Source organism: Carlito syrichta, unplaced genomic scaffold (genome assembly GCF_000164805.1).
Source record: "Carlito syrichta isolate Samal-C Ts95f unplaced genomic scaffold, Tarsius_syrichta-2.0.1 Scaffold309200, whole genome shotgun sequence".
In the NCBI taxonomy this organism is placed as follows: Eukaryota; Metazoa; Chordata; class Mammalia; order Primates; family Tarsiidae; genus Carlito; species Carlito syrichta.
The window spans coordinates 642,475-659,329 of NW_007253296.1; the positions used below are offsets into that span (position 1 = coordinate 642,475).

General features: G+C 40.0%; 1 protein-coding gene across 1 annotated transcript in view; it reads right to left on the reverse strand.

Moving 5' to 3' along the window:
• ACACA (acetyl-CoA carboxylase alpha) overlaps window positions 1-16,855 on the reverse strand; it is a 266,326-nt gene that overhangs the window by 179,028 nt on the left and 70,443 nt on the right. The window contains exons 8-11 of the mRNA XM_021717048.1: window positions 15,819-15,917; window positions 14,580-14,686; window positions 11,083-11,193; window positions 3,322-3,531 (exon numbers count right to left, since the gene is read on the reverse strand). Of these exons, the coding sequence (XP_021572723.1) occupies window positions 3,322-3,531; window positions 11,083-11,193; window positions 14,580-14,686; window positions 15,819-15,917 (527 nt within the window). The remainder of the gene's footprint in view (window positions 1-3,321; window positions 3,532-11,082; window positions 11,194-14,579; window positions 14,687-15,818; window positions 15,918-16,855) is intronic.

The window sequence follows — 16,855 nt, forward strand, 5'->3', positions numbered from 1 at the left end:
AGTTCCAGCTACTTGAAAGGCTAAGGTGGAAAGATCACCTGAGCCCAGCAGGGGCAAGGTTGCAGTGGCTGTGAGTGTGCCACTGCACTCCAGCCTGGGTGACAGAATGAGACTCCAACTCAAAAAAAAAAAAAAAAAAAAGGTCAGGCATAGTGGCTCAGCCTGTAATCCCAGCACTTTGGGAGGCCAAGGCGAGAGGATTGCCTGAGCCTGGGGTTGGAGACCAGCCTTAGCAACTTAGTGAGACCTCGTCTTTACAATAAATCACAAAAATTAGCCGGATGCGGTGGCATGCGTCTGTCATTGCAGCTACTTGGAAGGCTGAGGTGGAAGGATCACCTGAGCCCAGCAGGTCGAGGCTGCGGTAGCCATGAGTATGCTGCTGCACTCCAGCCTGGGCAACAAGAAAGAGATCCAACTCAAAAAAAAAAAAAAAGAACTTCCCAGAGAACAAAGTCAGGTGTCTTGAAGGAAAATGGACAAGGGATTTATTACCAAGTAGCAGGACCAAGTGCAGTCAGAAGGTCTAACCAAGATTTTTACTTCATTATATAGCAGGAAATCATCCTGCCTAGAAGGATTTTAGAAGGATTTGATAACTGCTATGGACCAATTATTACTGTTTCTCTTTCATTTTTCCTTTTTCCAAATGGGAGTTATCCTGTTTCTCTTCTACCACTGTATACTTAGTGTAAGGGGGTTGGGGGAAGGAATGACAAAGGGTAGATAACTTATATTTTAGGTGAACTGCCCATGAAAAGTCACATACACATCTAAGAGAGAGGGATATACATCACCTAGAGATCTTGAATCATCTACACATCTAAGATCTCTAAAGTCACTGTAGTAACTAGATGGGACTTCAGTCTGTCTGAAAAGCTAAGTATGTTCTAAGAGTAGGAGAAAGGACGTAAAAGAATAATGGGTAGTCATTAATAATCCGAGCAGATTGAGGCACAAATAATTAAACGCCTTCCAGCAACTTTTCTCTACTTCATTCTTTTAGGAATTCTCCTAAATTTGGTCACCCATATAGTGATCACAATTACTAACACCTCTTGTGCTAGGTATGATTGCATAGCTGAATTTTATCTAATGAAACGTGAGCAGAAGTGCCATGTGTGACTTCTGCATCAAGTTTCTTTCTTTCTTTTTTTAGTTGGAGTCTTACTCTGATGTCCGGGCTGGAGTGCAGTGGCATGCTCATGGCCACTGCAGCCTCAAACTGCTGGGCTCAGGTGATTGTTCCACCTCAGCCTTCCAAGTAGCTATAGCTACAAGTGTGAGCTTCCACACCGGGCTAATTTTTGATTTATTGTAGAGACGAGGTTTCACCAAGTTGCCCAAACTGGTCTCGAACCCCTGGGTTCAGGTAATCCCCTCACCTTGGCCTTCCAAAGTGCTGGGATTACAGACTTGAGCAACTGTGCCCAGCCAGTAGATCAAGTGTCTATATGCTTGCCCTCTATGTCATCTCTTCCCATCTTTCACAAGCTACAATGTAAACACAATCTTGAGAATTAGCTTAATCATGAAGATAATGACACTGCCAAAGGGCGAAGGTTGGCAAACTTTTTTGGTAAAGAGGCAGATAGTAATTATTTTCCACTTTGTGGGCCATATAGCCTCTGTTACAACTATCCAGCTCTGCCACTGTAGCAATAAAGCCATCATAAATAATACATAAATAAATACAGCTGTGCTCCAATAAAAGCTCTTTTTTTTTTTTTTTTTGAGTTGGAGTCTCAATCTATCACCCAGACTGTAGTGCAGTGGCTGCTCCCGGCCACTGCAGCCTTGAGCTGCTGGGCTCCGGCGATCCTTCTGCCTCAGCCTTCTGAGTAGCTGGAACTACAGGAGCGCGCTACCACACCCGGCTAATTTTTTGATTTATTGTAGAGATGAAGGTTCGCCAAGTTGCCCAGGTGGGTCTCAAACCCGTGGGCTCAGGCAATCCACTCACCTCAGCCTCCCAAAGGCGCGGGATTACAGGCTGAGCCACTGAGCCCGGCTCCAATAAAAGTTTATTTATAAAAATAGGTGACAGGTGAACAATAAACCTGAATTTCTGGCACCAGCTCACTTCTGAACTATGATGAAAGAGAAATAGAAGTTTACATTTTGTTTAAACCACTGTATTTTAGAGGCATTATTATTACACTAGTTCAAGGGTATATCCTACACACACCATAGGAAATAAACTTCTAATACATATTTTTAGCTTGTTTAGAATTCAGAAGTTTGGAATTCGAAAATTATATCTCTAATAAGGTAACAATTGAGTCATCATTTCAGAAAAGATTATGTACAGACCACTAAATTCCAACTATTTCCAAGTTACCGTTCATAACACTGAGAAATTATTTTCTATACAAAAATATAGACTATGTGAACTTTAAAGATACTTGAAGGACTTTCCAAAAAAATAATGGATTTGAATAAATTCATCTGAAGATTTGACGATAATCAAACCAGAAAATGAAACTACTTGCTTATCATGAACTTGTCAAAAAAGAAAACAATAAGATTAAAAATCTCAAAACAGTGGCCAGGCGCAGTGGCTCATGCCTGTAATCCCAGCACTTTGGGAGGCCTAGGTGAGAGGACTGCCTGAGCCACAGGTTCGAGACCAGTCTGGGCAACATGGTGAGACCTCATCTCTACAGTAAATCAAAAATTAGCCAGGTGTGGTGGCACACACCTATAGTTCCAGCTACTTGGAAGGCTGAGGGGAAGGATTGCCTGAGTCCAGCAGGCTGAGGCTGTGGTGGCCGTGAGCATGCCACTGCACTTCAGCCTGGGCAACAGAGTAAGACTCCAACTAAAAAAAAAAAAAAGAAAGAAAGAAACTTGATCTAGAAGTCACACATGGCACTTCTGCTCACATTTTATTAGATAAAATTAAGCTATGCAATCATACCTAGTATAAGAGGTGTTAGTAATTGTGGTCACTATATGGGTGACAATATGCTCAGCTAAAATTTAGGAGAATTCCTAAAAGGATGAAGTAAAGCAAAGCTGCTGGAGGGCTTGGGTGACAGAGTGAGTTTCCAGCTCAAAAAAAAAAAAAAAAAATCTCAAAACATTTCTTTATCCCCACTTAAAAGAGTACACTGATTGTTTAAAAAGTGTTAGCTACTTTTAGAGCTTGACATGTTCCTTAACAATTCTCCTGGAGGGAACACAGCAGAATTCTCTTTCTCTAAGAAAAATATATAATATTATCAATTTTCCAAAATCATTGCTTAAAATTCCATTATTCTCAGATTGATATATGAACTAAACAAAAGCGTTCTGTGTGACAAAACAGAAAATATGTACCTGTTCCATATGCTCAAATACTGCAGGAGTAGCAATAGCAGCAGGTGCCTCTTCAATAATTTTCTGATGTCTGCGCTGTACGGAGCAATCACGACCAAACAAAGAGATAGCATTGCCATACTGATCTGCTAAGATCTGTACTTCCAGATGACGAGATTGTTTGGCTAGTCTCATCACAAATATAGGAGATCCAGGGACTTCAGCTTGAACCTGTAGTAGAAAAGGAAATAAAACAAACTCTTTTTTTTTTTTTTTTTTTTTTTTTTTTTTGAGTTGGAGTCTCACTCTGTCGCCCAGACTGGAGTGCAGTGGCCGCTCCCGGCCACCACAACCTCGCCTGCTGGGCTCCGGCGATCCTTCCGCCTCAGCCTTCCAAGTAGCTGGAATTACAGGCATGCGCTACCACGCCCGGCTGGTTTTTTGATTTATTGTAGAGATGAGGTCTCACTGCCCAGGCGGGTCTCGAACCCGCGGGCTCAGGCAATCCACTCACCTCAGCCTCCCAAAGGCGCGGGATTACAGGCTGAGCCACCGAGCCCGGCTAAAACAAACTCTTAAATGGTAAACATTTTTGCTATCCTGATAAGCTGCTTTGATTTCAACAAGCAGATGTCCAGAGGTGTCAGAGACCATGTTAATCAGTAGGAATACAAAAATGAATGAAATATAGCCCAAGCTCTCATCTTTACTGTCTTTAAGATGTTGCATTCTTAGTTATATAACCAATATTAATTAATGAATATGAAAACATACAAACATCCAGTGTATTACAAGGGTAAACAAAATATTTAAACACACACACACACATATACCTTTCATCAGGGTAAAATACTGCCATCCACTCTGTACAACCAAATGTACAACTTGCTCTAGAGAAAATACTTTCTTGGTTCACATTACATTATATATGGCATTGTTGCAAAGAACTTTCCCATTCAGTTTTGAAGAGTATTGTCATTGGGAACAAAATCCTACACTAGTAATTTTTTTTTCCAGCACTTTAACAATACCCAATGTTTTTTAGTTTTCACTCTTTCTACTGAGATGTCAACCATCAATCTTAATGTTACTTCTTTTAAAGTAACCGTTTTTCCTCCAGCTGCTTTATACTTAAATTTCTCTCTCTTTTTTTGGGGGGGCGGGGTGAAGTGGCAGATTTACTCTGATAAACTTAGGTGTGGTTTTCTTTACATTTGCCCTGCTTAAGGCTCATAATACTTTTTGAATTTGTGCTTGGTAGCTTTTAACAGTTCAGGAGAAATTCTTAGCCATTATCCCTTCAAATATGGCTTCTGCTCCATCATTTCTTCAAATATTGCTTCTGCTCCATACTCTTTCTCTTCTCCTCTGAGACTTTAAACATACGGTGTCAGATCATTTCATGGTACCCCATGTCTTTTATGCTTTGATCTGTTTTGCTTTGTTTTTGCTCTGTTTTGCTACGTAACAAGTCATCTCAAACTCAGTGACTTGCTTAGAACATCCACCTTTTATTTGCTCATGATGCTGTGCTCAGCTGGGAGATTCTTCTTCTGGTCTTGCACTTTTGTGTATATCATCAATTGGTGGCTTGAATGGAGCTAACAGTCTCATTCACATGTTTGGTGATTTGTGCTGCTTGTTGGTTGGTAGGTCTAGAGAGCCTCAACTGGAATAGCTCATCTCTATTGCATGTGGTCTCTCATCCTCCAGTAGGCTAGACCAGGCTTCTTCAGTGCAGTGTTCCAAGAAGGTGAGGGCAGAAGCTGTAAGGCCTCTTGAGGTCTAAACTCTAGAACTTACACATCACTTTGGCCACATTCTAACTGTCTAACCAAGCCACAAGGCCAGATTCAAGGAGTGGGGAAATAGATGCCATCTCTAGATGAGAGGAACAGCAAAGTCACATTGCATAGGGTGTACATACAGGAATGGGAGGAGTTATTGCGGCCACCTCTGCAAACAGCCTACTATGGTCTACCCTCTGGCCACAATAATTCACATACCTCCCATATGCAAAATAGACTCACCCCCTCCCAAGACCCCCAAAGTCTCATCCAGTCATGTCATCAGGCTTGACGTCCATTTTCTCTTGAGTCATGTCCAGAAGAAAACTAGGTTCCTTGGATACAGCTCCTCAGGTACAGTTTCTCTTGATCCAAAGACCTGGGAACTGAAAAGACAAGTTATCTGTCCCAACACTCCCAACATTTGATGATGAGATTGGGAGAGGATAACTGCAAAAGAGATTCCTGCTCAAAGAGGACAGGATGGGAGGTACATAGCAGTCACTGGTCCATAGTAATTCTGAAATCCAGGTGGATATATGTTAATAGGTTCCCTTACACCAGGGACACAAAATGTTGTTTTGTGTTTTTAATTTTTTTTTTAATAGGGTCTAGTTCTGTTCACTGGGTGTGGATCCCTAACTCACCGTATCTGTCTGCTCTTAGCTTTGTCCTATGTGCTTCTGACTCTATCCTCTGAGAAATCTCTCTTTTTATTAGAAATGACTGATGTTTACAGCCGAATAGCTTTCTGAGTCTGTTCTTGCAGCTGAATAGCTTTCTAAGTCTGCTTCTTGCCCACAGAAAGTTGAAGGCTCAGAGGTCTCTTTTCATTTTGAACTATTTCTGTCCCTTTGATGCATTCATCAACACAAGTCTCTTGGCAGACTTGTGGGTTTCCTATTAATTATATTGCAGCTCACTGCTTATTCTAAAAGTCACATTCATTAACTCACTTCTGCACAGACCTCTCTATACTCTGGACATGTCAGACTGCTTGAGAGACAATGCCTTCACATTTCGAATTGAAAGGGTAATCAACCAGGTACTGCCTTAAATATTTCTGAGGTTGTAAAGTCACAGGTACTCTTGACTCCTGACCTATTCTTTACTCTGAGACTTATTTTTACTTTGCAAATCTGAGGCTTATTTTTACTTTGCCAGCTAGAGAGACTGGAAATATGAAAACGCTCTTTTTCTTTTCTTTTTTTTTTTTGAGTTGGAGTCTCACTCTGTCACCCAGACTGGAGTGCAGTGGTACGTTCCTGGCCACCGTAGCCTCGACTTGCTGGGCTCCGGTGATCCTTCCGCCTCAGCCTTCCAAGTAGCTGGAACTACAGGCGTGCGCTACCACACCCAGCTAATTTTTTATTTTATTGTAGAGATAAGGTCTCACCAAGTTGCCCAGGCGGGTCTCGAACCCCCGGGCTCAGGCAATCCACTCACCTCAGCCTCCCAAAGTGCTGGGATTACAGGTTGAGCCACTGAGCCTGGCTAAAAGCTCTATTTTCAAACCCAACAAGTTCTGGGTTCCATAATAGTACATTTCCTCTAAATTCTGCTTGCAAGCAAAACATCTTCTTTAGTTCAACTTTCTTGTGTGGTTTCTTAAGCACTTAACAAGCTAGACTCAGAGGTTCAACCTGTAATCTCAGCACTTTGGGAGGCCGAAGCAAGTGGATTGCCTGAGCCCACAGGTTCAACACCAGCCCAGGTAACTGCCAAGAAAGACTTTGTTTCTACCATAAACCAACAATTAGCCAGGCATGGTAGCATGCGCCTATAGTTCTGACTACTTGGAAGGCTGAGGCTGAAGGATTGCCAGAGTCCAGCAGGTCTTGCTGGGGTGGCCATGAGTGTGCCAACTGCACCCCAGCCTGGGTGACTGAGTGAGACTCCAACTCAAAAAAAAAGCACTTAACAGATACTTTCAGCAATTTGTAAGTACTAAAAAGCTCCTTAACCAGATCAATGATATTAATTATATTCTCAATCTTCTAGGTTACCTCATTCACCACTTTTTTGCCAATTGTGTCCATCACTACAGAACATGTCTTTTTTTCAGACTCTAACAACAGTTACTTCACTGCTTTTCCAGTCTCCACTAACAGTTTGTTCACCATTCCTCCAGGGTTCATTAACATACTCCTCACTATTATTCCAGCCTATACCTATGATCCAGTTTCAAAGCCAATACCATGTTTTTTTAATGACACTATCATACCTTTAGGTATTAATTTCTGTGTCAGTTATCCATTGATATTAACAAACCACCAAAATTTAGTGACTTGGGAGAGCAAGCATTTTATTTTATTTGCTCATGATTTTGAACTGGGTGTAGTTGTACAATTCTTTTGCTGATCTTGCCTGGAGTTGTTCATGCAGCTGTAGTCATCTGGCAGCTTGACTGGTGTTGGATGGTCAAATATAGTCTTACTTATATATCTCAAATGTAGTGCTAACTATCAGCTAGTAGGAATAGGAGGTTTTAGCTGCAACAACTCATCTCTGCTTCATGTAACCTCTCTTTTTCCAGTAGGCTATAACGGGTTCTTCACATGGCAGTCTGAAGGCTCACTTCAAGAAGGCAAGCACAGAAACTACAAGACCACTTGAATTTTAGGCTTCTGAACTTGTACACAATTAATGCCACAGTCTATTGGCCAAAACAAGTCACAAGGCAAGCTGAAATTCATGAAGTAGACAAAAGGACTCTGTTTCTTGATGGGAGGAGCTGTAAAATCATAATGTACAGGGTAGTTACATAGAGATGAAAGGAGTTATCACGGTCATCTTTGCAAATAATCTCTCACATTGGTAGTTTTAGTATTTTTCATCCTTTGTGTCTCTTCATGCTTCAGTATGAATTTTCTTCTGGTCTATCTTCCAGTTACTCATTCTCTATTCAACTGCATCTAATATGCTATTAAGCTCCTATATTGACTTTTTAATTTTAGCTATAGCATTTTCAGTTCTAGAACTTTTGTTTCTTCTTTATGACTTCCAGTTCTCTACCAAAATATTCTCAAACTTCTTTAATTTCCTTTAATATATTAAGCATAAAGTCCTTGTCTGACAGTTTCATTGTCTAAATCTTCTGTGGGAGCCAGGCTCGGTGGCTCAGTCTGTAATCCCACACCTTTGGGAGGCTGAGGTGAGTGGATTGCCTGAGCCCACGGGTTTGAGAACCGCCTGGGCAGCGAGACCTCATCTCTACAATAAATCAAAAAATCAGCCGGGTGTGGTAGCGCGCACCTGTAGTTCCGGCTACTTGGAAGGCTGAGGCGGAAGGATCGCCGGAGCCCATCAGGTCAAGGCTGTGGTGGCCAGGAGCGGCTACTGCACTCCAGTCTGGGCACCAGAGTGAGACCCCAACTCAAAAAAAAAAAATCTTCTGTGGGTCTGTTTCTATTGACTTTCGTTTTCCTTGGTTATCAATCATCTAATATTATATGCCTGCTTATTTTCTGTTGGGTGCTTGATATGTCACATGAAAAATTAATAGAAATAATTGAAGCTCTGGATATTATATTTCTCCAGAAAAGATTTACATTTGCTTCATGCAGGTGGCTGGGGGCAATCCTAACAACATCTTGCTTAATTCAGAGGTTAAGTGTTTTCAAGCTGAGATTTGGTTCCTGTTGAGGACAGGTCTATTTCCAATTCACCCTTTCTCTTGTGGTATAGTCCTTCAGGATCCCAACCTAAAATGTGAGAGATTTCCAGGGCACCCCTCCCTCAATAAGCCCTGAAGTCTAAATGTTGTCCTCTTATGTCTTTTAAGACTGATGAAAACAAATCAGCTTTTCAGCTGCTTCTTGAACTAGAAGATGTCTCCAGGGAAAAAGTGGCCTTAAATGCCAGGCTCACCTCTCTGAGTTTCCTTTTTCTCCTAATATGTTAGCCTCATAATTCTTCACTATCTTGAAAGTCTCTAATGCCTTAAAACAGATTTAAAAAAAAAAATCTGGTCTAGTTTTATACTATTTTTTCCAATAGGAAGACTGGTTTGCCTTATTTAATCAGTATTAGAACTTAAGGGCTTTCATATAAAACTTACGCTTAGTATACTAGATCCTTTCAGCTTGATTTCATAGCAATAAGTAGTTTAGAACAGGAGTTAATGTTAGTTAACATGTTTTTTATTTCCTTGACTACCAAGAGAAAAGGACTTTTCTCTAGACTCCATGAGGCATTAATCTAGAGTTTACAGAAAAAATGGGGGGGGGGAATCCTAAGGTAATATTCAACTTCTGACATTCAACATAGTGTAATGCAGCAAGACAATACCTTTATTGTTTTTTAAAATCTAGTACAGATGCTCCTTGACTTACAATGGAGTTATGGCTCAATAAATTCATCATAAGTTAAAAAATATCATAAGTTAAAAATGCATTTAATAAATCTAACCTACTGAAACATCATAGCTTAGCCTAGTCTACCTTAAACATGCTTAGAACACTTACATTAGTCTACAGTTACATAAAATTATAAGTATTGAATATCTCATGTATTTTATTGAATATTGTACTAAAAGTGAAAAACACTTGAAGCTCTATGGGTACTTGAAATATGGTTTCTAATGAATACATTATTGCTTCCACACCATTGTAAAGTTGAAAAATTTTACGTCAAGCCACTGTAAGTCAGGGACTATCTGTATATCAAATTATGGAAGACTTAGCTCATAGAGTTTTTCCCTTTAGACTCTGAAAGTGAAGCAAGAAGTCTGCTGCTGAATAGTTAAAGATTTTAAAAAGGCAAATAAAAGGTGGCATGGGGCTGGGCGCAGTGGCTCATGCTTGTAATCCCAGCACTTTGGAAGGTGAAGGCAAGAGATTGCCTGAGCCCAGGGGTTCAAGATTAGCCTGGGCAACTCGGAGAGGCCTCGCCTCCACAAAAAAATTAAAAAAAATTAGCCAGGCATGGTGGCGCGCACCTGTAGTTCCAGCTACTTGGAAGGCTGAGGTGGAGGAATCACCTGAGTCCTATAGATCAAAACTGCAGTGGCCATGAGCGTGCCACTGTACTCCAGTCTGAGTGACAGAGAGTGACTCTAACTCCAAAAAAAGGTGGCATGGGACACTAGTAAAAGATGCTGCAAAGTAGAAGATGCTGAGAAAACTACAAAAAAGGGGGAAAGAAGGAGAGTGAAAAGCCCAGATCTGTGTTTTAATTTTCCTTTTTCTGACACATCTTTTACTAGGTATTGGTAGGGGGGAAAAAGTGAGTCAAGTATTTAAAGGTAACTCTTAGGGAAGACCAAGAGAGCCCTTTCTCCCTCTTTTATCTCTGTTTAAGATTCTGAAAAGGCATCATTTTTTAGCTATCTCTACAGTCAATGTACAGTATGGCCACATCAGCTTGGCTGTAAAGCAGAGGGAAAGGCAGACAGAGACCCTAGGTTGAGCTTCCTGAGTCACAGGATTCCTGTGTCAGGGTGTGGTGGCCATGCAGCCCAGGCTAGGGAGTATTCTGCTGTAGCAGCAGGGTATATAGGACACATGGTGGCAACTCAGGGGCCTGCAGCCAATTTGAAACAAAGTAAGAAAAAGTCAATCAGATAGCCTGGGCCTGGCTAAACCAAGAGTAACCAGATCAGAATCATACTACTATACCAAATATTTATCTACAATTTCAGCAGAGGGGCACAAAATGTAGAAAGGCATTGATTTTTCCTTTCCATTATGAGATCCTATAAACCACATGTACCATATAGGAAAGAGCTATCTGAGAAATTGAGCATGTTTATATAAGAGAGAATAACTCTACTGTTTGAATTACCTAAATAAATAAAACTTAAATTGGACATTTCATTAACTTTTTTCTCTGCTATAAAAAGCAGATGGAGGCTAGAGAGGAAGAACAGATCATAGACAAAATTAAATATTTTCTGGACATTCAAATTATATGTATGAGTTAAAATTTAACTGTTAAATCTTGTGTTTCTGATATACATGTTAGCTCAAACAAACAAAAACAGCTTGTACTCTACCTGTCTGAAGAGGTTAGGAAAGTCATCTGCATTGTTGACTTTCCTAATTCCCTTCCCTCCTCCTCCTTCTGAGGCCTTAATCATTACTGGATATCCAACTTCCTCAGCTGCCTTCAAGAAGAAAGAAAAAAAATGGAAGAATGTTATTAATATACTCTTTAAGAATTAAAACAGAATTCATTGCAGTCATTTAATAGGTTTACATGTAGTAAAATAGGAAAATCTTCAAGATATACTATTAGGTGAAAAAAATAAGTAACAGAACAATATTTGTAAAGGCAAACCAAAATAAAATGTCCTTTTTGTAGATTTAAAAAAAGGTTAAAAAAAAGCAAATTAAAAATTATAAAAATCGTAAAGATTAAGGCCAGGCATGGTGGCTCATGCCTATACAGTACTTTGGGAAACTGAAGTGGGCAAATTGCTTGAGCTCAGGAGTTTAAGACCAGTCTTGGCAACGTAGCAAAAACTTGTCTCAATGAAAATTAAAAAAAAAAAAATTAGCTGGGCTTGGTGGTGCACACCTGTAGTCCCAGCTACTTGGGACGCTGAAGTGGAAGTATCACCTGAGCCCAGGAAATCCAGCCTGGGTGACAAAATGAGACACTGACTCAAAAAAAAAGTTGAATATTGTCAATTTCATATGGTTTGATTGAAAACAATCCCATATAAATCAAACACAAAATAAAACCATATACACATTCACACACCCACAAATGCAAATAAAAGAAATGATGTCTAGAATACACATCAGTGGTGATTTAGGAAAGATGGATAGGTATAAGCCTACACTTTTTACTGTGAATATTTCTGTATTATTGAAATTTCTGTACAGTACACAGGTATCCATGTATTACTTGCAATATTTCTTTAAAAGACATAGTAGTTCCCTTAATACAAACTGATGATCTCAGTATAGAGCCCAATTACAAAGGCTGGGCATGGTGGCTCATGGCTAGCTGTAATCCCATTTGGCGGTGAGTTTGCCACTGCACTCCAGCCTGGGCGACAGACTGAAACTCCAACTCAAAAAAAAAAAAAAAAATTTCTGGAGCAACACCTTTATTTATTTAATTATCTTATTTTAGTTTTTAAGTAGGCATTTATTAAGAAGACACAAGTGGGGCTTGGTGGCTCAGCCTGTAATCCCACACTTTGGGAGGCTGAGGTGAGTGGATTGCCTGAGCCTGCAGGTTCGACACCCGCCTGGGCAACTTGGCGAGACCTCATCTCTACAATAAATCAAAAAAATTTGCTGGGAGTGGTAGCGCTTGCCTGTAGTTCCAGCTACTTAGAAAGCTGAGGCGGAAGGATCGTCGGAGCCCAGCAGGTCAAGGCTGCAGTGGCCGGGAGCGGCCACTGCAATCTAGTCTGGGTGACAGAGTAAGACTCCAACTCAAAAAATAAATAAATAAAATAAATAAGAAAAGAAGACACAAAAGCTCCTGCAGCAGGACCCAAAAGAGGGTTGCCCTGGAGTAACACCTCTAGGAAAAAAATTAAAATTTTATAAAATTGTTAATGCCAAGGGGAATATGCTTATATATATAATATTAAGCAGAAAACAGTAGCAGGACCACCAAACAATATATTAGTAAAATCTGAATTTTATAATTATCATAATTACAGAAATCTATTAACAAAAATTGTTGTTGATATTATATACATCTATGAATCAAAAAAGGTTGAGGGAAAATACTTTAAAAAGTTAACATGCATTAGCTCTGTCTGGATGGTTTGCTTATAGGTGGCTTTATCATCATCTCTGGCTTTCCACATTTTCTACCAGAAAATTCTATGTTCATAACTACAACCAGAAAAAATGGACTTTCCTTTAGTTGGTAAGCAAGATACCTAGTTCCTTACAAAAGGTTTCTACTCTTTTGCTATAATTTGCAGAATAAAGCCTTTGAAATTCAATTAGGAATGTTAATTCTTCTTATTAGGGAAATTAATTTAACTTGAAATTAATAAGAATAAATTAACTTGAAATGCAAACAATATAGCAAAATTATTTGAACATTCAGTATTCCTCTTGAATTTATACCACACAAGTCAAACTCAAGCAGTGTATTTTTCTAAAATAGCCTCTTTCATCATCTACCTGGAGGCATAAATGACACTTTCAACTAGTAAAAAAGTGAAAAGGGAACAAATTTGGCAAACGAAAAGGAAGAAAAGGTAATGTTAGGGAAAGGGTCTTCTTTTGCTGAGGTTCATGCTTCCAAGTGAATGGACAATAATTAGATCAACACTTTCTGCCTCTCTGGGTTCACTCCTTTGCTACTCCCCAGGGAGGAATAAATTATGTGATTGGTCAGTTTCAAAGGAGGAACCCAGCATTCATGACTCAGCCTCTTCCTCCTTGGGATCAGCTCACTGCACAGAACATATGCTCTTTGTCAGCTCTCAGCCATATGATATGCTGACTAGTAAAAGCTCTTTCTCTATGCAGGGATGTCTGTGGTTATTAAGCACTGCCAATAAACAGAGGGTGTGTGAGCTTGTTAAACTCTGATGTTCAGTTTACAAATCTGTTTGATGCTACACACTGAAGTCATTTTCACCAACTTCTCACTTCATAATAAAGCTGACATTTTCATCTCTTCCTGCCTGTATGGCTTCTTGGTTCCGAACTCACACAGTGGAAAAAGTGTATCGTTTGTTGACCTCCCCCCAACACACACACACACACACACACACTAACTTACACTAACTGGTAGTGGAGAGAGGGATAATCAATACCTCTTTAAAACTCTGATTTAATCACCTAAGAAATGTTCTGCCCAGGTGAACAGCCTGCTTCAAAATGAACATAAAATGTTTATATTTAATGTCACTTCCTCATTCTATACTTTTTAAAAGGGGAAAGATTTATAAAATCTGATGAGAAATCAGAGTAATTTTTTTTTTTTTTTTTTTAGTTGGAGCCTCATTCTGTTGCCCAGGCTGGAGTGTAGTGGTACGCTCACGGTCATCCCAGTATCTACCTGCGGGGCTCCAGCAATCCTTCTGCCTCAGCCTTCCTTCCAAGTAGCCAGAACTACAGGTGCACGCTACAGCACCTGGCTAATTTTTTTTATTTATTGTAGAGATGAGGTCTTGCCAAGTTGCCTGGGCTGGTTTTGAAACTGCGGGCTTAGGCTTAGGCAATCCACTCACTTCTCCTCACTCCCAAAGTGCTAGGATTACAGGCTGAACCACGGAGCCTGGCTTTTTTTTTTTTTTTTTTTTTTTTTAAGCAACAAGGTATTACTCTGTTGTTCAGAGTGGAGTGTAGTGGAGTGTAGTGGCATGATCATAACTCACTTGAGCCTCAAACTCCTGGTCTCTTCTCAATTCAGCCTTCCAAAGTGCTGGGATTACAAGTATGAGCCCCCATGCCTGGCCCAGAAATCAGAGTATTCTATACTTTTAAATGTATATATTGTGAACTAGGTTCCAAATCTCCACATTGGTTAACTGAAAGGCATCACTCTCTGTAGGTAGTAACCTACCTTTAGCCCATCATCCACATCTTTCACATAGCCTTTTTCATACAGTTCCTGGGGAACATTTAAGATACGTTTTGAAAAATCATTTTCCTGCCAGTCCACACGAAGACCTGCAATAAACAACAGTGACTTACAGCAGCTACAAAAGTTTCTGTTCTTATCAACTTTCTGCTATACCTTCTTTAAAATGCTATCATATTTATCCAGAATTGAGAGTAAATGGGAAAAGGAAAGATTCCATAAAACCTTGATCAATCCTTAGGGTTAACATCATTTAGCAACAGCATGGCCTAGCAACTTTGCTTCTTATGCTGGAAAAAGCCTGGAGACCTAATAGGGAGCAACTTTAAAAAATGCAAAAACACACAAGACCCCTCCCGCCCCCCAAAAAGGCATGGCATACATCTCACAGCAACTCAGCAGGTAAAATACCTTCAATTTGTGTGTGCAGGCCTGCTCTAGTGTCAGAGGTCTGGTAAATAATTCAATCTTTATGAGCCCTTGGAAATGAAAATGGCGGTTTTATTGGCCTCAGTAGAGCCATGATTCTGTGCTCCCTAAATGTCCCTATACTCAGTCACAAGGGGAACACTATAACCTCTCCATTCAAACAAGAACAAATTCAACTTTTTATTTTAAACTATTTGACCCAGCAGATCTGGAGATTGTAATTGTAATCTCCCTGGAGACCCAGAATAACAAGGGTTCAAATCTGTTCAATCTCAAGACAATAGTCATTCCCATTTGAAAGAGGGTTTAGTGTATGTCTGCTTCCAGTACTTAAATATTAAAAAAAGGGAAGTTCATATTGTTATCAGTTATAATAATTCACATGGACTCTAACAAATCTGTCAAGAATAAATCATTTAGAAAAATTTTATCCCTCTGTGTGCCTGGAAGAAAGGCTGATTATTGACCTCATTTTCTGCATCAAGGGCAAGATACTTTGGTATTAAACAGACAAAACAAATTATCAATACATTGTAGACTGATAGCAAAAAACAACACTGGCAGTTGGTTTTTAAGTTTTTCCTAGTGATCCAGGCTACCTCCTAGGCAAGTCCAAAGGCCTAATTCCACCTAGGAGGTCCACCTCTGAGGAAGATGCTAGCCTATTTAGAGTAGATTTGAAACCACAGAACCACAGGCATTTTCCCAGAGTTTTTCCAAATTAGTCCCAAGATCACTCCAGATCACAATTTAGCATCTCTGTGTCTGGTACAACAAGAAATAAGTTCTTACCACTGCCACTCCAAGGAAGAGTTGGAATACCTGCAGTTTGAGCCACTATGGAAGATGCAATCTTATCCCCCAAAGCCCACATGGCCTGGCTTGGAGGACCTAAAAGCAAAACAGGAAAAGAACCCTGACTGTAACATTTTGGCCTCATTTATGACATATCTATTTGTCTTATACTATATTCATTTGTCTTGTCTCCCCCTCCCCCATCATATATCATGGAGATCATAAACTTGATTATGAGCTTGGTGGCTCAGCCTGTAATCCCGCGCCTTTGGGAGGCTGAGGTGAGTGGATTGCCTGAGCCCACGGTTCGAGACCCACCTGGGCAGCAAGACCTCATCTCCACAATAAATCAAAAAAATCAGCCGGGCGTGGTAGTGCATGCCTGTAATTCCAGCTACTTGGAAGGCTGAGGCGGAAGGATCGCCGGAGCCCAGCTGGTCGAGGCTGCGGTGGCCGGGAGCAGCCACTGCACTCCAGTCTGGGCGACAGAGCGAGACTCTAACTCAAAAAAAAAAAAAAAAAAAAATTGGGGGATTTAAGTCTGAAATATTATACCCTCCTTGGTCTTAGGGGAGCCCCAAGAGGAGATTTATTTTTATTAATTTTATAAAGCATAAATTTTATTGCAGAAGGTCTCTGAGACACAGGAACACTTTGAGCTATGTAACCTCCATTTTTCTCTCTGGAAAAGTCAGAAGGAATATCTCTCATCCATAGGAATATAATCTATATGTTTAAATACAAAGGTGCCAATTCACATTTAAGGACACAATACCAGGGTCCTTAATACCACAATCCTAAGTATTCAATTATCTTCACCATCTAAAAACAGGTCCTTTCTCCACATGCTTTCTTAAAGTTAGTGACAAAGTTCTAAAAAAACAGTGTTTTAGAAATCAGAGACTTCTGAAACACAATCAAGATGAAGGAAGATAAAGAAAGACTTAAAAATGAAGAAGGAAAAGGAATAAAGAAGGTTATTCTGAGAGTTATTGATAAAAAAAAAAAAAAAAATTTAAAAAGCCCAGTACACG